At 51.8% G+C, this 26,248-nt stretch overlaps 1 protein-coding gene across 1 annotated transcript in view; it reads left to right on the top strand.

The window, feature by feature from the left end:
* ANTXR1 (ANTXR cell adhesion molecule 1) overlaps nt 1–23,505 on the top strand; it is a 45,115-nt gene extending 21,610 nt beyond the window's left edge. The window contains 9 exon segments of the mRNA XM_058859108.1: nt 722–791; nt 1,015–1,093; nt 1,952–2,047; nt 10,174–10,215; nt 15,482–15,577; nt 16,497–16,664; nt 19,076–19,156; nt 23,241–23,465; nt 23,467–23,505. Coding sequence (XP_058715091.1) covers nt 722–791; nt 1,015–1,093; nt 1,952–2,047; nt 10,174–10,215; nt 15,482–15,577; nt 16,497–16,664; nt 19,076–19,156; nt 23,241–23,465; nt 23,467–23,505 — 896 coding nt within the window.
* Nucleotides 23,506–26,248: the final 2,743 nt, after the last annotated feature.

Consider the following 26,248-nt stretch of genomic DNA (forward strand, 5'->3'; position numbering starts at 1 on the left):
ATAAACTTTCTAGAGAGATGAACTGATGGGGCTTGGGAGAGAAAGAGAAACAAAAACCCAAGGAGATCTGAGTAAAAGGCCTTGCAAGATGAAGCAGCTTTTGTTCCAGTGAATGCTGGCACAGAGGAGCCTTTGGCTGCCAGAGTTAGCAAAGGAGAAAACAAGACACTGCTCTTCATTTTCTTGGCGTGTGTGCACTGAGGCGATGTCATAAATTCATAGGAGTTAATGATTGCTGTAAATCAGGGTGAGAACAGCACAGTGGGGCCAGATGTGCCAGCACAGCACATCCAGTCAGCTGGAAAATGGGCTGGGCAGTTCCTGGGGATCCCCCAGTGCCTGCTCACAGTGCTGGGACAGAGCTCTCCCTCAGGTGCACAGAACAGGAATATCCGTGTTCCTCCTCCTCTCACTCGCTTTTAAAACCAGTGTAATTCAGTTTAAAATGTTTAATTGAGGTGCTTCAGCTGCTTCTGCCTTAAAATGCAAAATTTTCTGTAATATACAACTTTTTTACCTCTGTTTCACCTGGGCTGAACCTCTGCTCTGACCTTCCAAAGATCTCCACACCTTCAGCTCTGCTGTGCCTCCAGCACGTGGGGCAGCTCCTCATCCCCCATCTCATCCATGTCCCAAGAGTGAGCAAAGCCATTATTTAAACTTGCTCTTTAGGGCCTGCATGAGTGATTTGGCAGTAAATGACATTATTTCCCCTTTCCAGATGAGAAGCCTTTCGTGGTGGAGGACACCTACCTGCTGTGCCCAGCGCCTGTGCTGAGGGAAGTTGGCATGTACGTTTTTCCTGCCCCAAAATTCACTCTGCCTGTGGGGAGATGGGTTCTGTGGATCATTTTGGGTCCTGAGCTGCCATTCTCTCGTGTCCAGCAGCAGCTGTGCTCTGGAGCAGGGGGCCAGGCTGGGAATTTTCTGTCCAAGAGACTTTTGAGCAGCAGCAGCAGCCCCGGCTATCAGCGGTGCATGAGCTGCCCTGATTTGTTTCTTGCCTTTTTTCAGGGAAGCAGCTCTTCAAGTCAGCATGAACGATGGTCTGAGCTTCATCTCCAGCTCTGTCATCATCTCCAGCACGCACTGTGTAAGTTTGGATGTCCTGAAGTGCTCCTGTTGGGGTTTAACACAGCCATGTGTGTGTGTTCCAGCAGCAGCTGGTACCCCTTGAAGGGCTGAGCGTGTGACAAGGTGACATTTCCCTGTCACCTGTGCCAGGTGTGGCCAAGCCCTTGAGCCTCCAGGGGATGCCTCAGGCTCCAGGGAATGTCCAAGAGAAGGGAGAATTTCCAAGGCTGTGTTTGGGGGCAGGAAGGAAGGGCCAAGTTCTGCCTTGCAGGAAGAGCATCTCGGAGGAAAGCCAGGATGGGAATTGAAATAAACCTTTGTTCATCCTCTAAAATGCTCCCAGAAGAGGAAAAACCACTCATGACCTCTTGCACTGGTGGCTCTCAGACACAAAACTGCAGATCTCTTCCTGGTGGGAGAGCAGGGGATGTCACAATAATATATAATTCCATAGAAATGTTTTGGGATGTTGGCTGAGGTGTTTGGGGTGGGAGCAGCCCCTGAGCTCTGCCAGAGCCACCTGAGAGGTTGAGGAGCCCTGAGAGGCTCTGGGGACTGGCACAGCCTCAGCACAGCCGGCTGTCCCCGCTCTCTCCTGGAAGGAATGAAGGAATTTGCACCTTTGTGTTCACCAACAGTGAATCCACTTGACCTTTAAATGTGGAGAAAGCCAGAAAATCAAGCGAGGACTGTAGCCTGGTGGCAAAAAACAATGACCTTTCACTGAAGGCTTGTTTTTGCCTGAAAATGAAATGAAAAATGATAATTAAATGGCATTAATAACCGTCATTAAGGTGGCAGTAAACAGAGAGGGGTTTTTGGGACAGAGCTGGGGAGGGTGACACGAGTGTCACTCGCTCTCTGTGTTCCCCTCCAGTCCGACGGGACCATCCTGGCCATCGCCCTGCTCATCCTCTTCCTCCTGCTGGCCTTGGCTCTGCTCTGGTGGTTCTGGCCCCTCTGCTGCACCGTGGTAAGTGACAGAAATCAGCAGCACAAAGCAGAATTTCAGTGCTAAGCAGAAATGAGGGGGAAGGAGGCAGAGTTTTGCACAGGGCTGGTCCCAGAAAGGAGCAGAATTTCTGTCACTGCTTTGGGTTTCTGTTTCATCTGGGTCAGACCCGTGGAGCAGCAATGTTGCCAACACCCAAACCTTGTCAGGAGCCTGTTAGTCTCGTGTTTTGGTCACAAAATGGAAATAGTTTGCTGAAATGCATTCCTGCCATGGCTGTTCTGGATTTTCTAACGCTGGAGGGCTCCTGTAGAAGGGCAGGATGGATCAGCCCACACTGGAGTCCTGGTTCTGCCTCAGAAACGAGGAGAAGACATTTCTAGGAGTCCACATTTTTGCAAGATGAGCTGTGTTTCCTGGATCACCGTGTCTGAAAAGAGTTTTGAATATCCCAGGGACAGTGGAAGTCTGACTGTGCTTCACTGAGCATTGTCTTTCCTCCAGGTCCTTTCACAAGCAGAGTTAATGTTTTAAAAGGACAGAGAGAAAAATCTCCAGTGCAGAGCAGAGAGCTTTGGAGCTCCACTTGCTGGAGGATGTCTCTGTGCTGAGACTCATTATCCAGAACAAGGATGGAAATCTTGCAGGAAAAAATCTTAGTTGTCTATTTCAGTTCCTGGCTGAAAATGGGGATTAAATGCTTCTCTTCACGGTAGTTTGGCACCTCTGTCCCAAAATGAAAACCAGAATGGAAAAAAAATATTTATTTGGACTTTCAGAACAATAAAAAAAAATTGGTTCTAAAATTGGCCAAGGGATTAGCAGCGTGGTAGGTTGCTCAGAGTTATTTGTCTAAACTGGATGGCACGTTCCCAGAGGAGCTGGGCCAACTTTTTGTTGGCACATCTTGATGGAAGTCAGAGGAGATGTGCCCTGTGCAGATGTTTGCACTGGGATCTGGAGGGGAATTGAGGGGAGAAAGGGAAAATGCTGTCAGTGATGCTGCTGGTTTCAGGTTCTGTGAGAGCAGGAAGATGAAGCTGATGAGAAAAAGGCATTAATAATTAATAAATGCATTAATAAATTACATTAATAAATGCAAGCAGCAGGGCGTGGAGGGGATGTGGAGCTGTTTGAGGGCACTGTGGCAGTGGAATCATGTGAGGACAGTGGTGGTGTAACAGCCCTGGGTGTGAAAAATAATCCAGATAAGCAAGGTGGGTGCAGCAGAGAGAGGCAGTCTCTGGTCCACATGAAACTTTATAAGCTTAATCATTTCCAGATTTAAATCCTCCACTTAAAACATTTGTTGTAGATAAAAGCTTTTCCTCACTCTCCTCCTTTACCTCCCACATTCCCTCCTAGCAAGGTCTGCAAGTGGGGATTGTCTCACTGATATTTTTCCAGTGTAGTCAAACACTTCCCTGTGGCTGTTGGAAAGGTTTTTATTCCAAGAGCCTGGATGAAATCTCTTCCACCTCTCCAGAAGGGCACCCGGTGTGGCTGGCAGGGGATCAGCAGCCAGGGTGCCTCGCTGTGCACTGCAAAAATTCTGTGAAATTAAAGATAAACCCATGGAGGGGAGCCCAGCAAAGCCTCACTGTGCACTGCAAAAATTCTGTGAAATTAAAGATAAACCCATGGAGGGGAGCCCAGCAGAGCCTCACTGTGCACTGCAAAAATTCTGTGAAATTAAAGATAAAGCCGTGGAGGGGAGCCCAGCCTGTCAGGGGATGGGGAAAGGGAGCCCAGCAGAGCCTCACTGTGCACTGCAAAAATTCTGTGAAATTAAAGATGAATCCATGGAGGGGAGCCCAGCCTGTCAGGGGATGGGGAAAGGGAGCCCAGCAGAGCTCTGTGGCTGCTCTGGAAGTGGCACAGGGAGGAATGCAGCGTTGTCAGAAGTGAATTAAGGGCAGAGGAGCTGCCTTGCACAACAGCCCAGAGCTCCAACCTCGAATAACCAAACCACAGACCCGGAGACATCGCCGTGGATTCCAGCCCAGGGACGTCTCAGAGATAATTGTGGATGTGTCCAGGGGAAAAAGGAAAAAAAACACAACAAACTCTTCTCCTACCAAGAATAAATTTGTTTCTGAGCGACAAGCACATTTCTAAACCCTGAAATTCCTCTTGGCATGCTTTTTAATTAAATAAGAGTCATTACTATCCAGCAGTTCTTCAGGAAAGAGACTGAGCCAGCTTCATCCCTGGAGTAAATGGACTGGAGTCAACAGACTCACTCTGAAGGTTTATCTGGAACCCAGTATCTCCTTGGCACCAGCCCATGAAGGAATGCTGTTTCCAAATGTATCCAGCTTTATTGGTCTCAGAAGTATTCTGGGATGAAGTCTGGAATTTACCACTCGGTTTACAGTAGAGGCAATTGTTGCTCAGTAAATCAGAGCAATAATAACTCTTTGCTGTGCCTGACACACCAGCACAGGCAGAATTTCCCTGGATACCTGTGGAGGATGTTACAAAAGCATGGGAGGCAGGCACTAACCTCTCCAAAGGTTGTAGGTTTATTGAATGACAGAAAACAAAGAAGCAATTCTGCTGTACTCACAACAAGAATGATGGCAAGAAGGAAACGAGGACACAGACACCTCCAATGGGGTGTGAGCCCACCTTTCCTGAGCTGAGCAGATTCCAGCTCCTGCCTTCCCCCAGTCCCTGCTTCTCTCCCCATTCCAGACATCCACAGCAGGAGCTGTGTGTGCAGGAGGATGCTCAGCTGCCCAGGGCTGAAGTTGTTCTGGCTGGGAGGCCAACATGAGCCTCAGGTTTAATGTAGAGGAAATAAACCCCCAAAAGTGTCTTGAGGAGGAGTTTGCAGGCACCTTGTTAGGTTGGCTTGGAAATGGAGCTGCTTCAGGGGTTTGGATGCAGAGTGAAGGCAGAATTAATGGAATAGCTGGAAGGGTTGGCTGTGCTGGGATGGTTCTCCCTCGCTGGGGTGGTGCTCATCCATCACCTCCTCCCAGGTCTGAGTCTCTGCCTCCCTCCTGCAGCCATCCAGGGTGGCTGAGAGCTGGCCTGGGTTATTTGCCCACTAGAAAACCTGCCCCACCTCACTCATTTTCATACTGGAGTGATTTTAGATGCAGGGGTGTGGCTGGCAGATAAATGAGGTGTTGCTATAAGCACCTAACAGCAGTTTTAACTTTAAAGCTGTTTTCTGGAAGTAAGCATGGAAGAACCCAGCAATCTGTTTGGCTCTCGGTCTGTACTGCAGCTGACCAGAAGTTTTGGAAACAAAAAGCTGGATGGAGAAAATACAGAAAATATAGATTAAAACCACATGGCTGAACTGGTGGAAGAGAAGAGGAGGAAATGCATAGGCTCTGCAGCAACCCTGAAGAGTTATAAAATGGCAGGGTCCCCGCTGGCTGGCTGGAGATTCCTTACAAAGATCCCATTCCCACCCACTCCCGTGAGCACACACAGCTCTTCTGCAGTTGTGCTGAGCTGAGAAGGGAGAACAGGATCATGCAAGCAGAAAATTCAGCAGGAATCTGTGAGTGAGGGCTCCTGTGCACAGCTCAAAGTGGCCACGATGCTTTTCCTTTGCCCAGAAAAGGGATTTCATCTCCGTGGTCTTGCCAAGAAAGCGGCTCAGGCGCTTGGAGCACACCCCAGTGGTTCTGGGCTGGTTTTTCTGTGTGAGCTCAGGAAAGGGAACCACCTGTGCAGACACTGCATTTCTGCCTGCATTCCCTGCAGAGCTGCATCCAGCCCCATTCAGCCCCAGACTGGAGCAGGATGAATTAAGATGATTAAATATAAATAATTAAGAGAATTATTTTTCTCTCCATGATGTCCTGTCTTTCAGAAGTGGATGATTTTGACGTGTACTTTGATCCTGTGTTGAAGTTGGTTTGTACAGTTCACCTCCAAATCTTAGGGGTGAAGAGGCCTTTTCTTGTAGTTTTAATCTGTTAAAATTGAGCTTCCTGAATCTCCTCCCAGGCTGACAAAAAAGGTGAACTTAAAAGGATGAGTTAACTTTCCACTGGACTTCCTTTACCTCTTACTTGAATCTCTGAGAAGAAGATTGCATTTTATTGCAGGCAAAGAAATTGGGACAAGCCCCTGTTTGTGTTAACTTTGAGGTGTAGAGCAGATCCCCAAGGATTTAATGGATACTGAGAAAACACAGAAGATATAACAAAAAAAAAAGGAAATGTTCCTTTACCCAGCTCATACCTCAAATATGAAGCAGTCACAGGACTGAGAGGTCAAAACTATAAATATGTAAGGGAAAGAAAATAGGAAATTAGTCAGATGGATCATAGTTAATGCTGTTAAAAATCCTTGTTTATTAAGAGAGCAAGAATATATATTCGGTGTTTTCCAGAAGAATGAAGGTAATTAAGGACAAAAATAATCTGCTCAGTTAACAGCATGCTTCCAAACTTGTAGTCCCAATTAGAGGCAAAATCCTTTGTTTCTTATTTTGTACTGTTTGCTTCATTTGAAATGATGATCTGTTTGCTTCATTTGAAATGATGATCTGTCCCCTCCTAAAGCAGATAGCTCCTCTGACAAGAAACATATTGCCCCTATTTATCATGGAAAACTCCAAGGATAGTTACTGTGTGATTGCTGGAGATTTCTGGGCTCCCAAGACAGAAAACATCCTAGACACATTCCTGGAATATGCAAAATTTGGATTCAGCGTGTGCTTTCTTATGCCTGACTGGCTACAGAAATTTCAGGGCAACAGAAAATTTATCCCTCCCGATGTTTTTAACCTTCCAGGAGGTGGCTGATAGAATTCCTCTGCTTTTCCACGGGGTTATCCATCAGCAACAGCTGCTCCTCCATGGGCCTGGGGCACGGAGTGGCTCAGCTAACGGAGCCCTGTCCTTCCCAGGCGTGTTGGGAACGGTGCTGAAAGGCAAAGAATTACTTCGGTGTGCTGAATTTTCACAGCTGAGTGTGTGGAAATGCTGACAAACGCTCTCCAAGTTCCTTCCTGTGCCAAGGAAAGCCAGGGGCCGTCTCTCCCCACCCTCACCCTTAGGAACAAAAGAGCCTCGCCAGGTTTTTGTGTGGAACCCCTCAAGGTGTTCCTCACCTGGAGAGCAAACCTGAGGCTGAACCATCGTGTTCTGCTTCTCCCAAACACCGGGAGAGGAGACCCAGGGAGGGTTTGGGGTCACCCAAACCTTTGTGGCCAAACGCCGCGGCCTCGCCGAGCCGACCTCGCCGTGTGCCGGGCCTGGGGCCTGGGCCGCTCCCAGCTGCTCCTTCAGCTGCTCCTTCAGCAGCTCCTGGGGCTCACCTGGACAGCCACAGCCAGGTGTCCATGTGGCTGTGACCCCACAGCTCCTGGGCTGGCGTTTTTGGTGGCGTTTTTCCATCTTTTGGGTTGTTTCTGGTTGTGCAAAGTCTGTGGCGCCTGTGGGCCTGGGCCCGCGGCCTTGCCCTGGGCTGCCACTCAGAGAAAGTGTCTGGGTGCCCCAAAATGGGTCTGGGTGTCCCCAAAATGGGTCTGGGTGTCCCCAAAATGAGTCTGGGTGTCCCCAAAATGGGTCTGGGTGTCCCCAAAATGGGTCTGGGTGTCCCAAATGAGGATCTGGATGTCCCAAAGTGACTCTGGGTGCCCCAAAATGAGGATCTGGGTGCCCCAAAATGAGGATCTGGGTGCCCCAAAATGAGGGTCTGAGTGCCCCAAACAAGGGTCTCAGTGCCCCAAACGAGGGTCTCAGGGTTAGGGTGCCCCAGAGTGAGGATTTCATGCACACAGAGCTGTAGCAGTAAGAATCCAAAAGGGAGAAGGAAAAGATTTGTGTTGTTTGAAGGCCTGGGCAGCGAGTCAGAAATGAGATTTTTTTTGTAAGATTTGAACTTTGAAAGGTCGTACGGGCTCAAAGGCACAGGAGATTGAACTCCTCCATCTCTAGACTTGTCCAAATTAACCAATCCATGCTGCCAATTTACTGGGAGCTCAGTTGCTCTTAGAAGTGCAAAGCACTCAAAAATGGAAGGAATGTCTTTTTTTTCCCCCCCTCTTTGCCTGTGATAGAAAACACTTGATTTGTTTACAGCAGTCAGTCAGTTTGTGTGTGAATATGGGAAGGAATGCAGATGTATGGAATACAGCCATCTCCTCACCTCCAGGTGTGTAACCTCCAGTGATACTGGCTGAGAAGTTTGGATGCCTAGCTGGACCAAATTTGGATGGTTTATTCTGATGTTTCATTCCAGTGTAAATGAAATTTCACTGGAACCCGTGATGTTCCTTCCCCTGGAGCTGGGGATGCTCCAGGAGGGAACCAGGGGGTCCCAGCAGGTACATTTGGGATCAGATATCTGAAGTTTCACAGTGTCTGATGGGTTTAGTGTTCAGGGATTTGGTTCAAAAGGAGATCTGTTGACAAATGCTGCCCATCAGACTGAACAAGGTGAATCTGAGAAGGTGTCCTGTGTCTTTTGGTGACTCTGTCAGTGCTGATCCTGTCAAGGGACACAGAGGAGATGGTGCTGTCTCCATCTGACACCTCTGAGGATGCTGATGTCCAGGCTTTCCTTTCCTCAGAGTACTGCTGGCATGCAGACAACTTTTCATCCACTTTCCACAGAATCCCAGAATTATTTAGGTTGTAAAAGACATTTGAGATCACCAAGTTCAGCCTGTGGCCAGTCCCCACTTTGTCACCCAGGGCACTGAGTGCCACCTCCAGGGAGACTCCAAACCTCCCTGGGCACCTATCACCCACTTCTCATCTACTTTTCATCATTTTCATATTTTTTATCATTTCTATGGGACACAAGAGCTCCAGCCCTGTCTCCTCCCCAGCCAGAGGCACATGCTCCTCATTAATGGCCACATTGCATGACTCGGGCTTTGCAGGGGAAAATAAAAACAGTGAGCTCATCACAGGAGGAAAAACACGAGTGAGAGGAATTGCTGTAAATATTTATATCTTCAGGGCCTTTAATGTGATTGCAATTTTCCCTTTCTGCATTTAAACAGCCAAGCTGTTGATGTTTGGGACTGGGGTTTTTTGGGGGGGGTTTCTGTTGTTGTTTTGTTTTGGGGGGATTTTTTTGGTTGTTGTTGTTGGGGGGGTTTTGGGGTTTTTTAGGGTGATTTTGAAGCCCACACGTGTGTCCTGACCCCCAGCTCTGAGCAGAGCTCAGGACTCTCAGTGTCACCTGCACTGGTGCTCAGCCAGCCCCTGCCCCATGGCCTGGGGTGCACAGAAAGCTCTGCCTGCTCCAGATGGACCCAAACCCCCAGAGCAAACCCATCCTGGGGCACTTCCCAGCCCATGCCAGGGGTGAGGGACAGGGTGGGACGTGCCTGGTGTCTCTGCCCTCCCCTTGGAAACCTCTCTGTTGCTCTTGGATGCAGGGCTCTGCAGCCTGCCAAGCCCTGGATGCAAACTTTCTGCATGAAATAATGGCCTCACACCCACAGAAACTGAAATGGTTTCTATGGAGAGTATCAGGCTGCAACCTCACCCTGGTTCTTTATTAGAAACCTCAGTCAGCCATATATGTGTATATATATTTATGTGTTTAAAGTTTCCAACATTAACCTGATAAATGAAAAGCACAGAAATGAAGAGCATGAGGTGGCAGAGCCTTCTGGAATGAAAAAAGAACAGTCTGGGACACAGTTTGGGGTTATCACTGCTTTGCACTGTCCCCAGGGCATTTTGCTTCACGTTGGTTTTGCTTTCCAGACTGAATTATTTGAGGCAGGATTTGTACACGTGTGCAGAGGGCAGGAGAAGGAGATGCTGATTTTCCTGAGGTGGTTCAGGAGAAGCATCAATGTTTAGAGCAGCCACTGACCCTGGCAGCTTCAGGGATTAGGAGAGTCAGGGATATCAGAGTGTGAATTTTCTGTTGCCTCACAGGGGGCAGAGGTCACCCAAAGAGCAATGTGAGTGTGGAGCTGTCTTTAGGAACATCTCTGTGGGCTTTGGGACACCCCCTGCCCACCTCAGAGCCACCCCGTGACTCCACAGAGGTTTGCCAGCAGCACATCCTCTTGTTTTCTCCTCTGGATTCTTCCTGGTGGCATCTGAGTCGTGCTCAAGAGCAAAGCCTGGATTTATGGTTCTCTTTGAGTCGTGCTCAAGAGAAAAGCCTGGATTTATGGTTCTCTTTCTCTTTAATCCTTCTAGATCATCAAGGAGCCTCCCCCACCTCCTGCAGAAGACAGCGAGGTGAGTGCCACTGATCTCCTGGGTGTTTAGGACGAGGTTTTGTTCAGTCTCCTCACAAAAGGTGATGAAATCTGTGAGTTTCAATCACACAAGGACAGCCCTTCAGCCTGTGTTTAACTGGAGTTATTGGAAGCTCAGCATGTGCTGAATGCCCTCCTGGAATGGCACAGTAATGCTTTTGGTGCTTTGGGATGTAAAACCAGTCCCAGCACAGCTGATGGGAGAAGAGGAAGCTCCTGGTCCTTGTCTGAGGACCTCAGCAAAATCCTCTGGACATCAGTGGAGCTGCACAAGCCAGGGAAGTTCTAACAGAGACTAAATCAACATTAAAGCTCCCATCTTAACTCTCCTTGCAAGTTTTAGGTGAGTCTTGCCAAAAGTGGTTAAAGTTCTGTCCCCATTCCTGAGCAGGCTGTTCCCTGGACAGCTCCCTGGAGTCTGCCAAAGCCAGGCAGGAATCAACCAGACCCCAAATCTTGCCCTTTCCTCATCTCCCAGTCCCTTTGTTCCCCTCCTGCTCTGTCACCCAACATCCACAGAGATCCCAGATGTGGCACCGGAGCCAAGCCACGGACCAGCCTGTAATGGGATAATTCTGATGTCTGGTGTCCTCTGAGCCACACACAGCCCAGCAAACACTCACAGGGATGTGCTGGGGACAAAGGAGATGTTCTGCAGTTCCCCAGGTGCTTCAGCACCATCCTGAGGGACAAAGGGATGTTCTGCAGCTCCTCAGGGGCTTCAGCACCATCCTGAGGGACAAAGGGATGTTCTGCAGCTCCTCAGGGGCCTCAGCACCATCCTATGAGGGACAAAGGGATGTTCTGCAGCTCCTCAGGGGCCTCAGCACCATCCTGAGGGACAAAGGGATGTTCTGCAGCTCCTCAGGTGCCTCAGCACCATCCTGGGAGGGACAAAGGAGATGTTCTGCAGCTCCTCAGGGGCCTCAGCACAGTCCTGGGAGGGACAAAGGGATGTTCTGCAGCTCCTCAGGGGCTTCAGCACCATCCTGAGGGACAAAGGGATGTTCTGCAGTTCCCCAGGGGCTTCAGCACCATCCTGGGAGGGACAAAGGGATGTTCTGCAGCTCCTCAGCTGCCTCAGCACTGTCCTGGGAGGGACAAAGGGATGTTCTGCAGCTCCTCAGGGGCCTCAGCACCATCCTGGGAGGGACAAAGGGATGTTCTGCAGTTCCCCAGGGGTCTCAGCACCATCCTGGGAGGGACAAAGGGATGTTCTGCAGCTCCTCAGGGGCCTCAGCACAGTCCTGGGACTCCACTCCCTGCAGGCAGCCAAGGGAAGAGCCCCGTGTTCAGCTGGATCCACAGAGATTGTTGGGATCTGATCTCTCTCACCACATTCATGAGGACAGAGAATGACTAAAGGACATCCAGCTGCTTGGAGAGCTGCTTGGACCCTCATTTATTATCACAGAATGATCTCCCAATCCAAGCCATTCTGTTCCACCCCCTGCCATGGCCAGGGACACCTTCCATTAACCCAAGTTGTTTAATTACTGCTGCTCATTATCCTTTTCCAAACTGTTTCCCTTGCTCCTCTTGGAAAGCCGTGCTGGGAGATGGCAAAACAAGCTCCAGAGAAAGGATCTGACAGGAATTTCTGTAGACACCAAGGCAGGAAATCGATTCCTAAAATGAAGGCAGGTCCCAGTGGTTTGCCAATGCTTCTCCTTCCCTGTTCTCCCTTTTTACAGTGAGCTGTGGAAATAGGGGAGGAGGAGAAAAGGAACCTTCCAAGAAAGAGGCATTTAAAAGAGGAAAGGTGGGGCTGTTACTGGCAGTGGATGAGGGGCAGGTATTACACCATGGAGGTGTGGAGTTTTACAGGCAAATTTCAATTTCAGAGCCAATTTGATGTGAAATATCCAGGCAGTGGCTGTGGGATTTGGGTTTAATCCCATCCTGCTGTTGATTGCCATGACCTTGTAGGAACTTCACCTTCAACTTGTGGGAACATTTCAAATCCTTCTTGCACCAGAACCAGGGCTCCTCTTAGCTGTGCACACTTTGCTCTTGGGGGGCTTCACCTCAGGCAGGACCTCCAAGAATCTGGGCCAGGACAAACGGGGATTTTCTGTGAGGATCAAGGCTGGTTTGAGAAACATTTGTGTCTCAAGGATGAGCTCGAACAAAGCTGAAGTTAAGGCAGAGAAGATTCTGGAGAGCCTTAAAGGTACCAAGCAAAATCTTCCCCAGCAGGAGGAAACGTTCCCTGAGAGCAGCAAGGTGTCCCCAGAGTGTCCCAAAGCAGAGAGGTGGCCATGGGATTTGGGAAATTTGGGATTTGGGAAATTTGGGATTTGGGAAATTTGGGATTCGGGAGAAGGGGTAGAAAGGAGTCTTGAGGACAGCTGGATTTGCCTCTGTTCTCCCAACACTGAAATCTGACATCTCTCACACAGAGAAATGATTGTCATGTCACAGCTCAGCCCTCAGTGCAGGCAGAAGTTTCTATAAATGCTGAATTCTGACAAAATTCAGAGACAACTGGGAAAATAATTATAAGGGTGGGGAGAGGGGTAACTTGTCCAAAATGATTTTTTTTTAATATCTGGCCAAATTGAGTTTGAATTCTTACCCTGAGTGGTTCAGATGTCCCTTGTGGAGCCTAAATTATCCTTGTGTTACCCACAGATGAGGTTCCCTCAGGTCAGGGTCAGAGTATCCAGAGCCTGGCCAGAGCTCTGAGATAAACACAGATCTTTGTTTTCTGCAATCCAGCACTTACGAATCTGGAACCCTGACTGCGAAATGCAGCTCTGTCCTGCCTCTTCCTACTTGTTAAAAGAAACTCTAGCTCCATCTAAAGCAGATTTTGGGGCTGGAAAGTTGCCAAGTTCTGCACAGTCAATTTCCAGCATCCTTAAATGCACTTGGATTTTCCAGGGCTGGTTTTGACCCTGCAGAGCTGGAGCTCCTCAGGTGCGAGCCCCGTTGTGGCCACGTGTGGAAAAATGCAGGCAGGGAATGAAAATTCATCCCTGTGTGACACTTGGGGTGCTGGATGTGGGATTTGGGTGCTGGATGTGGGATTTGGGTGCTGGATGTGGGATTTGGGTGCTGGATGTGGGATTTGGGTGTCTCTTCCCACTTCCCTGTGTTCATTTGGGTGCTGGATGTGGGATTTGGGTGCTGGATGTGGGATTTGGGTGCTGGATGTGGGATTTGGGTGCTGGACGTGGGATTTGGGTGCTGGATGTGGGATTTGGGTGCTGGATGTGGGGTTTGGGTGCTGGATGTGGGATTTGGGTGCTGGATGTGGGATTTGGGTGCTGGATGTGGGGTTTGGGTGCTGGATGTGGGATTTGGGTGCTGGACGTGGGATTTGGGTGCTGGATGTGGGATTTGGGTGCTGGATGTGGGATTTGGGTGCTGGATGTGGGATTTGGGTGTCTCTTCCCATTTCCCTGTGTTCATTTGGGTGCTGGATGTGGGATTTGGGTGCTGGATGTGGGATTTGGGTGCGGGATGTGGGATTTGGGTGCTGGATGTAGGATTTGGGTGCTGGATGTAGGATTTGGGTGCTGGATGTGGGATTTGGGTGCTGGGATTTGGGTGCTGGATGTGGGATTTGGGTGCTGGATGTGGGATTTGGGTGCCTCTCCCTTCCCATTTCCCCACGTGTGTTGTGATCACATCAGCCAAGAGCAGGGACATCACTTGTGGGGCTTTTTGCTGGTATTGCAACACCTCCCCTGCCCTTCCAAGCACACAAACAGCTCATTCTGCAGAAAACTTGTGACTCTTTTGTTTTGTGAGTGTCCCTGAGCCTCTGTGTGCGTGTGCTCTGCTCCTGGGACTCACAGGGCTTTTAAGGGCTTGTGGGGAAGATTTCCTAAACCTTGGTATTTCCTGTTGTGAGAAGTCCAGTCTGTGCTGAGCTGGAGAGAAAGAGAATTGCTGAAGGAAAATATTTAGATCGCTTTGCTTCCCCCCCCTTTTTTTTTTTTAATATAAAAAATTCCTCATGGAAAACTTCATGCAGAGATATTTGAGTTCTTGGGTTGCAGCACAGAGCCTGAGCAGCTCTGCTGGGGCCAGAGGGAGAGAGAACAGCTCTGAAGAGAAGAACCTGGGAGTTGTGACCAATTATTCACCCTTCCCTTAGTTCAGGACACATTTTGCAGCCCAGTTTCTGTGTTTTGATAAACTGAAATGTTTTTGGTTGCTGTGAAAACTGGAGTTTTTCTTGGTTTTTTTTTTTTTTTTTTTCTCTTTTTCCTCCACCCAGTTTTTCAGTTTTCCTGATGGGGAGTTTCAATTTCAAAGTATTTTTGGCTTTTCCAGTTTTGGAAAGCTCTTAAGTTTTGGAGTTTAGCCAAATCCCTGTGAAAAATTAGAGAAAGAAGAAGAAAAATGAGAGAGGGACCATTTTTCTTTTCTCTCCACGTTTTTCACAGGAAATACTTCACGTTTTTGATGAACTCTGCTTTTCTGCTCCGCCAGTTCACAGCCTGAGCTGTAGAAATTAAAGGGAAAGGAACTCTGAGAGCTCTGTGCATGCTCTGACCTTACAAAGTGCAACAGAAAATTTAAAATACCTTGAATTTCACTGGAGCTTTAGCAGACTCATTTTAAATAAACCAAAGGGCATTTTCTTGATCTGAATGTCACCATGAGGTGCTGAGCACGTTCAGCTCTGTGCCTGCTGATGTGGCTGCAGCCAGCAAGGGCAGGATACAGAATTTAAATCTCATTTTTCACACAGGGCCTGGCTCTCTCTGTGGCTCCCTGAAGCCACAGGGACTCCCATGGGCAGCTGCCCCGGGTTCATTACAGAAATTAATTCCATTCTTGTGACTTTTCCATGAGGCTTTTCCATCCTGTTCCTCTTGGCCAGCTCCTCTCAGTCAACCTGGGCATTCCCACTGGCGTTGTTTCCAAAGGTGCCCCAGGTTTGCTGTCACTCAGGAGAGAATTTTCTCATTTTCTTGCTCTTTCTCTGCATCCTGTGAGACCTGAACTCCGATCTGGGGATTGACCTGGGCCCTGGAGAGCACGGGGAGCACGAGCAGCCTCTGCACAGCTGAAGGGAAGGGGTGAAAAATCTCAAATTCTCATTCTTGCTGGAGCTGGCCTGTACCTTTCCAGTGGTGGTGATGTTTATATCAGCAAACATTTTCCTTTCATGAGTGTCCATCCTCTGGAAAACAACGGGAGAGAGCAGAACCTGGCCTGTCCAGCACAGCCTGGGAGTGCTGATTGCTCCCATCCATCCTGTGCCACCCCTTGGTGCTGTTTTGCAGGAGGAAGATGATGATGGGCTGCCAAAGAAGAAGTGGCCAACAGTGGATGCCTCTTACTACGGCGGGCGAGGAGTGGGAGGCATCAAACGGATGGAGGTGAGGAAATGCCAGGGCTCAGGGGCTTCCTCCTGCAGCCCATCCAGGAGGGGACCCAGGACACAGCCACAAAGCTCTCCAGGCTTTTTGTGCTCCACAAACCTCTCAAAGATTTTGTGCTGCACAAACCTCTCCAGGTTTTTGTGCTGCACAAACCTCTCCAGGTGTTTTTGGTGCACAAACCTCTCAAAGCTTTTTTGGTGCACAAACCTCTCCAGGCTTTTTGTGCTGCACAAACCTCTCAAAGATTTTGTGCTCCACAAACCTCTCCAGGTTTTTGTGCTGCACAAACCTCTCCAGGTGTTTTTGGTGCACAAACCTCTCCAGGTGTTTTTGGTGCACAAACCTCTCCAGGTTTTTTTGGAGCACAAACCTCTCCAGGTTTCTGTGGTGCACGAACCTCTCCAGGTTTTTTGTGGTGCACAAACCTCTCAAAGCTTTCTTGGGTGCACAAACCTCTCCAGGTGTTTGTGGTGCACAAACCTCTCCAGGTTTCTTGGTGCACAAACCTCTCCAGTTTTTTTTGGTGCACAAACCTCTCCTGACCCCTCCTGTGTGATCCTGCTCCCTCCTGTGTGATCCTGACCCCTCCTGTGTGATCCTGACCCCTCCTGTGTGATCCTGATGTGTGATCCTGACCCCTCCTGTGTGATCCTGATGTGTGATCCTGGTCCCTCCTGTGTGATCCTGGTCCCTCCTGTGTGATCCTGACCCCTCCTGTGTGATCCTGATGTGTGACCCTGATGTGTGATCCTGATGTGTGATCCTGATGTGTGACCCTGATGTGTGATCCTGATGTGTGATCCTGGTCCCTCCTGTGTGATCCTGCTCCCTCCTGTGTGATCCTGGTCCCTCCTGTGTGATCCTGATGTGTGATCCTGTGTGACCCCTCCTGTGTGCTCCTGCTCCCTCCTTCCAGGTGCGCTGGGGAGAAAAGGGCTCCACGGAGGAAGGGGCCAAGCTGGAGAAGGCCAAGAACGCCAGGGTGAAGATGCCAGAGCAGGAATACGAATTCCCCGAGCCCAGGAACCTCGGGAGCAGCCTGCGCCCGCCCTCGTCCCCTCGCAAGTGGTACTCCCCCATCAAGGTGGGTCCAGCCCTGCCTGGGCTGTGAGTGCAGGAGATCTTTGTGTGGTGAGATCTGTGAGAAAGTGATCCCAGTGCTGCTGGAGTGGCTGTGCCTGGGCTGTGAGTGCAGGAGATCTTTGTGTGGTGAGATCTGTCCACAGTGATCCCAGTGCTGCTGGACTGGCTGTGCCTGGGCTGTGAGTGCAGGAGATCTTTGTGTGGTGAGATCTGTGAGAAAGTGATCCCAGTGCTGCTGGAGTGGCTGTTCCTGGGGTGTGTGAGTGCAGATCTTTGTGTTGTGAGATCTGTCCACAAAGTGATCCCAGTGCTGCTGGAGTGGCTGTTCCTGGGATGTGCAGGAGATCTTTGTGTGGTGAGATCTGTCCACAGAGTGATCCCAGTGCTGCTGGAGTGGCTGTGCCTGGGATCTGCAGGAGATCTTTGTGTTGTGATCCCCAGGTGCTGCTGGAGTGGCTGTGCCTGGGGTGTGTGAGTGCAGGAGATCTTTGTGTTGTGAGATCTGTCCACAGTGATCCCAGTGCTGCTGGAGTGGCTGTGCCTGGGGTGGGTGTGCAGATCTTTGTGTTGTGGTGAGATCTGTCACAGAGTGATCCCAGTGCTGCTGGAGTGGCTGTGCCTGGGCTGTGAGTGCAGGAGATCTTTGTGTTGTGAGATCTGTCACAGAGTGATCCCAGTGCTGCTGGAGTGGCTGTGCCTGGGATGTGCAGGAGATCTTTGTGTTGTGATCCCCAGTGCTGCTGGAGTGGCTGTGCCTGGGGTGTGTGAGTGCAGGAGATCTTTGTGTTGGGAGATCTGTCCACAGTGACCCCAGTGCTGCTGGAGTGGCTGTGCCTGGGCTGTGAGTGCAGATCTTTGTGTTGTGATCCCCAGTGCTGCTGGAATGGCTGTGCCTGGGCTGTGAGTGCAGATCTTTGTGTTGTGATCCCCAGTGCTGCTGGAGTGGCTGTGCCTGGGGAGGGGCTGTGGGAAGGAGCCGTGTGGAGCACCAGGAGCTCCCCAGCTGGGCAGGTTTGGAGTTGTGCTGCTGGGGAATGAGGATGTGCTCGTTCTCTGGAGGAAAACAGAGGTTTTGCTGCTCCAGGTGGTGCCCCAGGAGCCAGGAGCAGCCTCGTGCCTGGTCTCAGGAGCACTGAGGGAACTCCAAAAGTGCCACCAGCAGGTCTCAGGAGCACTGAGGGAACTCAGGGCCAATGCAGAGCTGAATTTCCCATGAATTCAGAGGAAATTCCATGGCTGGAGCTCCTTCATTTGTTTCCCTGATTGTTTCTTCTCTCTGGGTTTCAGATCTAGCAGGACTCGAGGCTTTATTTGCCTTCAGACCTCTCTTTTTTCTTTCCTCCAAGTGACCTGGTGCTCCAGCTGTGGAGGAGCTCAGACAGAGGCACAGCCCATCCATGGAGAGCAGGAGGGTTTCTGTTTCCAAGTGAAACCGCTGCCATTTCATTCCTGCAGCCATCATCCTTTCCATGATGCACAATCCCTGTCTCCCACCCAGGGCTCAGGCAGAGCAGAGGCTCCCAGAGATGGAGCTCTTGGCTTTTCCCAAGAAATCATGGTAGGCTCTCGGAAATTAGGACTGCAGAGTAAAAGGGAAATTTATTTTTTTTATTTTTTTTTTGTTCCATGGAAAGTTGTCATGTTTCCTGAAGGAGAAATGGAAGAAAAAGGTATTTATTTCTTAAGCTGTCAGGGTGGACAGGAGATCAAGAGCTTCAAGCAGCTCTGCTGCAGAGGAAAGATGGACTGAAATAGGAGGGATGTTTTCCCTCAGGTCTGAGGGGTTCTGCTGCCCAAATGCAGGAGAATCTGACTGAGAAGCTTCTTGCCTCTTCTTCTCAGAGTCACAGACTTTCCTGGCTCTCACCTTCTCCTGTGGAAACAAGTTCCATGCAGTCATTTTACGTGTCTGCCTCCACCCATGTGTCCCTGCAACTCCAAAATAAGCTTTGAAGCGTTGGCTGAACACCCTGGTGGGGGAATGGAGATCCCAGAGAGGATTCTGGTGGTTCCTTGGAAAGGGAAGAGAAGGACTCTGCCCCCATGAAAGGGAATTTTTAGTGAGACACCACAAAAGAGCTCCCAGACACCCCCCCCAGTTTGGGAAGGCTTTGCAGGAGCTCTCTGCTCACTGCACTGGTTCCATGTTTTGGAGCTGAGGAGGTTTTGGTGTCTCTCTGAGCCCAGAAGTGTCAGAGTCACACAGCACCTTTGGAAAGGTCAGACACTGTTACCTGGCAGCTCTGAGAGCTCTTCCCTCGCACCTGCAGCGAGTTCACAGCGAGTGCCTGCGAGAGAAAACCTTCTCCAGCATCTCCTACAGGCACTGGAAGCGATGAGGCAGCTCCTGCAGGGTCTGGGCACTGCCCTTGGCCCAGAAAATAACAAAACTCGTGTTTGTTCTCCTTCCAGGGGAAGCTGGACGCCCTCTGGGTGCTGCTGAGGAAGGGCTACGACCGCGTGTCCGTGATGCGTCCCCAGCCAGGAGACAAGGTACCCCCAGAGCAAAGCACCCCTCAAAGCACCCTTCCCTTGGCACTGAGGGTGGGCAGAGCCCAGAAACAGCACAGGACTGGGAACAGCTCAGGAACAGCACAGGATGGGTTTGGGAACAGCTCAGGAACAGCACAGGATGGGTTTGGGAACAGCTCAGGAACAGCACAGGATGGGTTTGGGAACAGCTCAGGAACAGCACAGGATGGGATTGGGAACAGCTCAGGAACAGCACAGGATGGGATTGGGAACAGCTCAGAAACAGCACAGGATTGGGAACAGCTCAGAAACAGCACAGGATTGGGAACAGCTCAGGAACAGCACAGGATGGGTTTGGGAACAGCTCAGGAACAGCACAGGATTGGGAACAGCTCAGAAACAGCACAGGATTGGGAACAGCTCAGGAACAGCACAGGATTGGGAACAGCTCAGGAACAGCACAGGATGGGTTTGGGAACAGCTCAGGAACAGCACAGGATGGGTTTGGGAACAGCTCAGGAACAGCACAGGATGGGATTGGGAACAGCTCAGGAACAGCACAGGATTGGGAACAGCTCAGAAACAGCACAGGATTGGGAACAGCTCAGGAACAGCACAGGATGGGTTTGGGAACAGCTCAGGAACAGCACAGGATTGGGAACAGCTCAGAAACAGCACAGGATTGGGAACAGCTCAGGAACAGCACAGGATTGGGAACAGCTCAGGAACAGCACAGGATGGGATTGGGAACAGCTCAGGAACAGCACAGGATTGGGAACAGCTCAGGAACAGCACAGGATGGGATTGGGAACAGCTCAGAAACAGCACAGGATGGGTTTGGAGCAGCTCAGGAACAGCACAGGATTGGGAACAGCTCAGAAACAGCACAGGATTGGGAACAGCTCAGACACCAGCACAGGATTGTTTTGGGAGCAGCTGCTGGGGTTTGGCTGCTGGGGTTCCAAGGCTGAGCTCTGCAGGTGCCTGCACACACCGGGGTCTCTCCCAGCCCAGTGTTCCCAGTGCAGGCTTTGCTGGGGCACGGGGATGGAGGGGTTTGGTGAGTCCTCATGGGCATTGCTGGGGTTCCACACAGCTCCTTTGCACCAGGCTTGGTCCTCTCCAGCCTGCAGAATCCTCAATGGTGACCCTGGGCTGTCTGAGGTGTCTGGGACAGCTCTGGATTTGCTCCTGCTCTGTTGGGAAGCAGAGCTGGAGGAACCCTGGCAGTAAAAACCTCTCAGAGCTGCTGCTGGCAGCCCCAGGCCCTGGTGTGGGGGCTTTGGGAGCTCCAGCCCTGCTGGCCAGAGGCTCCAGGGCAGCTGCAGCTTTCCAGCTTTTCCCTGAGTGCCCAAATTCATCCCCGTGCTGCAGGGACCAGGTCACCCAGCTCTCCCAGCCCAGGGGCTCCCAGGAGCTCTGGGCTCTGCTCTGGGTCCCTGGCAGCTCCCCAGGACAGCTCCAGAACCTTCCAGAGCTGATCAGCAGCCCTGACACACCCTGGGAATGAGAGCCAGGGCTCAGCAGAGCATCCCACAGGAACCAGCAGAGCCCCCAGATCAAACACAGATCCTTCTCAGGGTGAGAAACACTCAAAGCCCTGCAGGCAGCACGTGTGGGTAGCAAAGAGGAGCCTGGGGAGCACACAGGAGCCTCTGGCCATAGGATATTCCTGAGAGCTGCAAGGAGGAGCTGTTCTGATAGCACTTTGTGCCTCCTTCTCTTTCCTGGAGACAGGGCAGCAGGTTTCAGACTCAGTGCTGTGGAATGGGCTCCTTAATTCACCCTCTGATCAAGATAAAAACGTGAAGCCAGATGAAAAATAACTGAAGGGCAGATCTGTTTGCTTTGGAGCCTGGAAAGGAGCTGGGCTGAGTCCCAGGGTTACATCATTTTCATATCCAAGCAATCCCTTACTCCAGTCAGTGACTTTATCCCCTCCAGCACACGAGCTGGGCTGCTCAGAAGGTTCCTTGCACTGAACAAAGCCCTGAGCTGAGGAATTGCTGCTCTTTAATCTGCTGCAGCCCACGCAGCTTCCCAGGATCCAAAGGATGTGCCCTGTGCTCATCCCCAGAGCCAGGGCTGCTGGCACAGAAAATTCCAGAGCCTCGCTCAGGAGCCCTTTCCCTTTGCTGAAGGGGCTCAGGCAGATGTTTCTCCACATCCACGCCTGGCAGAGCTCTTGGAGAGGTCTCTGGACATCTCTGGATCCCTTCCAGCTCCTCCCATCCCTGTCAAATCCTTCCAGAACCTTCCTTTTCCTGGGTCCTGCCTGCAGGGCGTTGGTGCCCAGGCTGGGGGCGGCAGGGAGGAGATGCAGCGCTGTGCATTAAAAATTGTGGGATTAAAAATGTTACCCCAACAAATCTGCTGCAGCCCACGGGGGCTCAGGGCTCCATTTGGCAACTTTTCACCAGGAAAAACATTTACTTTGGGAGAGGAAAGAGTAAAACAGAAAATAAGCAGCGATCCAAAAATAAAGAATGGATTCAGAAATCCTCTAGCGCCTTTTTGGATGATTTCATATCTAAAGGAATGAATCCATAATACAGTAATGCTGACTCTGACATTTGAGTATTTACAGTGGGATCTTTTGCAGGTGGAACTTGTGAGAAAAAAAATATAAAATAATAGCTCAGAGGGCAAAGGTTTTGTTTAAAACTTTACAACAAACTGTAGCTTAGCACCAAAGAGCAGGAAAAGCAGTTTATTGGCTTCTCACGAGTACAGGGATATCAAGACATCCCAATGAGGCATTTCAGGAAAAATTCTGAGCAAGAAAATGTGCTAGTTAAACAAAGCTTCCCTTTTGCCTGGTAAATGGTTGGAATGGGACACAAAACCCAGGTGTTGGAGGGAGAGAGGGGCTCCAAAACCCGGATTTTGTGCTGCTGGTGGTTTGAGGCTGAGGAGGGAAGGGGCAGGAGCTGAGGTTTGTGCTGCAGGGATGAGATGAGATGGGATGGGGCAGGAGCTGAGGTTTGTGCTGCAGGGATGAGATGGGGCAGGAGCTGAGGTTTGTGCTGCAGGGATGAGATGGGGCAGGAGCTGAGGTTTGTGCTGCAGGGATGAGATGGGATGGGGCAGGAGCTGAGGTTTGTGCTGCAGGGATGAGATGCAGGAGCTGAGGTTTGTGCTGCAGGGATGAGATGGGATGGGGCAGGAGCTGAGGTTTGTGCTGCAGGGATGAGATGAGATGAGATGCAGGAGCTGAGGTTTGTGCTGCAGGGATGAGATGAGATGGGGCAGGAGCTGAGGTTTGTGCTGCAGGGATGAGATGGGGAACGGCCCCGGGCTGGTGGAGGGCAGGGCTGGGCTGGGGATGGAAATCCTGTGCTCACAGTGAGGTGATGGACACTGGGACTGGACAGTGGGACTGGACAGTGGGACACTGGGGATGGACACTGGGGATGGACATTGGGGATGGACACTGGGGATGGACAGTGGGACAATGGGGATGGACAATGGGGATGGACACTGGGGATGGACATTGGGGATGGAAATCCTGTGCTCACAGTGAGGTGTGGCCTGGCAGGGCAGCCCTGGATGCTCCAGCACTGGGAGTGTGCCAGGATGGACACTGGGGATGGACACTGGGACACTGGGGATGGACACTGGGACACTGGGGATGGACACTGGAGCTCTGGACACTGGGGATGGACATGGGATGGACATTGGGTCTGGATACTGGGGCTGGAGCAGCCGGGGGCACTGGGGGGCTGTGAGGACCCACCCCTGCCATGGTGGGAATATCTGGGGGTCCTGTCCCTGCCGTGGTGGGGATGTCTGAGGGGATTCTGCCCCTGCCATGGAGGGAATATCTGGGGGTCCTGTCCCTGCCATGGTGGGGATGTCTGGGGGTCCTGTCCCTGCCATGGTGGGAATATCTGGGGGGATCCTGTCCCTGCCATGGAGGGGATGTCTGGGGGGATTCTGTCCCTGCCATGGTGGGGATGTCTGGGGGTCCTGTCCCTGCTGTGATGGTGGGAATATCTGGGGATCCTGTCCCTGCCATGGTGGGGATGTCTGGGGGTCCTGTCCCTGCCATGGTGGTGGAAATGCCTCTCCCAGTGACTCCGCTCCTCCTCCCGTTCCCTTCCAGGGCCGCTGCATCAACTTCACCCGGGTGAAGAACACGGAGACCCCCCCCAAATACCCCCTCAACAACTCCTACCCCTCGGTGCCCCCCCCGGTGCCCATCTACACCCCCCCAGCCCCCACCCCCACCTACACCCCCCCCCTCCCCAGCCCCCCCCACGCCCCCTCCCCCTCCTCCACGCTGCCCCCGCTGCCCCCCCCGCCCCAGGCGCCCCCCCCCAGCCGGGCCCCCCCCCCCATCCCGGCCCCCCCCCCGCCCCACGGCTTAGGGGGGTCCCCCCCGCTCCTCCCGGGGTGTCCAGGGGGCTCTGGCAGCAGAACTGTTCCGCAGCCGGCCGGGGGGGCCGGGGGCTGCAGCCCCGCACACCCCGCAGGCGAGAGTCCTCTCCTTTGTCCCCTTTCGTCCCTTCACCCCCTCGAGCATCAGTGCCCCAAAGTCTGGAAAAGCCCAGAGGAGCTCGGGTTCCATCCCGGCAGGGCTGGGCCATCCCCCGGCAGGGCTGGGCCATCCCCAGGGACCCCCCTGTGCTCCATCCCCGGGACCCCCGGCTCCATCCCAGGGACCCCCGGCTCCATCCCCGGGACCCCCGGTTCCATCCCCAGGGACCCCCGGTTCCAGCCATCCCCAGGGACTCCCGGCTCCATCCCAGGGACCCCCGGCTCCATCCCCGGGACCCCCGGTTCCATCCCGGCAGGGCTGGGCCATCCCCAGGGACCCCCGGTTCCAGCCATCCCCAGGGACCCCCGGCTCCATCCCCGGGACCCCCGGCTCCATCCCCGGGACCCCCCTGTGTCTCACCTGAACCCCAGCAAAGAGGAGCAGGGGAACCAGAGCGAGCTCTGTGCCAAGGAAATCCTCCCAGGGAAGATCTGCAGACCCCAGACTGTGACCTGGGCACAGCTGGAGCTGTGGGACAGTGGCAGCAGCAGCACAGGAACCCCAAAACGCAGATCTGGGGACCCCAGGCAGCAGCAGCAGCTGCAGGTGGAAGGTGCTGGCCCCTCCCAGGTGAGCGCTGCAGGATGTTGGTTTGTGCAGGTGCAGGTGAATGGAAGCAGAACGTCACTAGGAAATGGGATTGCACGGGAAAACAAAGCCCATCCCCGTGAGGAGGATGAGGATAACCGAGGACAGCCCTCAGTGTCCCCCAGAGGGACAGAGGAGGTCGGAGAACCCCTGAGGAATTTGGGAAAGGTGTGCTCAACAGAAGAGTCTCTGCATTGGGCAAATTCTGCTCGTCCAGTCCGTCACTCCACGGTTCTGCAGTGGAATTTAATTCTGGTTTCCACTTCAAAGAGAAGGACTCTGAATGTCAGGAGGAGGTTTGGTGTTTTGAGTTCCCTAAATCCAGTCTGCTTGGGCTCCTCGTTGCCATCAGTTTGAAAAGGTTGCCACTGATGCATCCCTGTTTTTCTGCAAATTGAATTATTTTGCCTTCATAATGTTTCCACATGGATTTTTTTTTTTTTTCCCCCTTTCCTAAATGAGCAGCAGCTGCCTCCCCAGCTCTGAGTGAAGAGGAGCCAGTGTTCTTACTCACTCCTGTCAGCTCTCAGCAGCATCACTGCTCTCAGCAGCACTGACTGAGGCAAACCCCCCTGGGACAGCCCAGATGGGATCAGCCTGCCAAGAAATGCACTGGCTGCATTTCTGCTGCTTCCTCCTCACCTTTGGGGAGCCCAGGGCATGTCCTGCACCCTCCTGAGCCCCACCCTGGGGATCAGCTCTCACCAAACTCCCTGGAAATCTTCTCACACCTTTGAGTAGCAGAGGCTTCTCATCCCTTTTTTCACCTTGCCAAGTGCCTCCTCCAGGGCTTCTGGAAATGCCAGCCCCAGCTTTTCTGGCAAAACAAGGGAAAGAAAAATTCTCCAGGAGGAAAGGGAAGGGAGGGAAGAGGCTCAGGGGGGACCTGCCCTGGGCCCCTTTGGGCAGGGACATCAGGGAACCCTCAGAGGCTCTGGGTCCCTCTGCTGTGTCCAGGGCAGCTCCCAGGTGAGAGAAATCGGTCCTGAGGAGCTGGGACTGAGGCCAGGCTGAGGCTGAGCTTCCCCAGGCCCTTTGATCCCCCCCTGCTCTGTCTGCAGGCAGCACCGAGCAGTCCCTGACCCACAGCAAATTCCCTTTGTGCTGCTCCCTGTCCTGACCCAGAACAAATCCCCTGTGCTGCTCCCTGTCCTGACCCAGAACAAATCCCCTGTGCTGCTCCCTGTCCTGACCCAGAACAAATCCCCTGTGAGGTTCCCTGTCCTGACCCAGAGAAAATCCCCCTGTGCTGCTCCTGACCCAGAACAAATCCCCTGTGCTGTTCCTGACCCAGAACAAATCCCCCTGTGAGGTTCCCTGTCCTGACCCACAGCAAATCCCCCTGTGCTGTTCCCTCATCCCAGCCGTGGTTCCACAGGAGGACTCAGGGTCCAAAAGGACACAAAAAATGTCCAAAAGGACACAGAGCCCAAAAGGACACAATTAATGTCCAAAAGGACACAATTAATTTCCAAAAGGACACAATTAATGTCCAAAAGGACACAATTAATTTCCAAAAGGACACAATTAATGTCCAAAAGGACACAATTAATGTCCAAAAGGACACAATTAATTTCCAAAAGGACACCATGTCCAAAGGGACTGTGCCAGCTGGGAGGGGACACTTTCACACCCCGCTCCAGCTGGGATGGTCCCTTTGGATGGAGCTGGACTTTTGGATGGGTCTGGGCAGGCAAAGAGCTCCTTGTTCAGGTTTGGTTTGGTTTGGTTTGGTTTGGTTTGGTTTGGTTTGGTTTGGTTTGGTTTGGTTTGATCTGGTTTGGTGTGGTTTGGTCTGATTTGGTTTGGTTGGGTTTGGTTGAGTTTGATTTGGTTTGGTGTGGTTTGGTGTGATTTGGTTGGGTTTGGTTGGGTTTGGTTTGATTTGGTTGGGTTTGGTTGGGTTTGGTTTTGTTGGGTTTGGTTTGGTTTGGTCTGATTTGGTTTGGTGTGATTTGGTTGGGTTTGGTTGGGTTTGGTTTGAT

This window comes from Poecile atricapillus, chromosome 29, assembly GCF_030490865.1.
Source record: "Poecile atricapillus isolate bPoeAtr1 chromosome 29, bPoeAtr1.hap1, whole genome shotgun sequence".
NCBI classification, from domain to species: Eukaryota; Metazoa; Chordata; class Aves; order Passeriformes; family Paridae; genus Poecile; species Poecile atricapillus.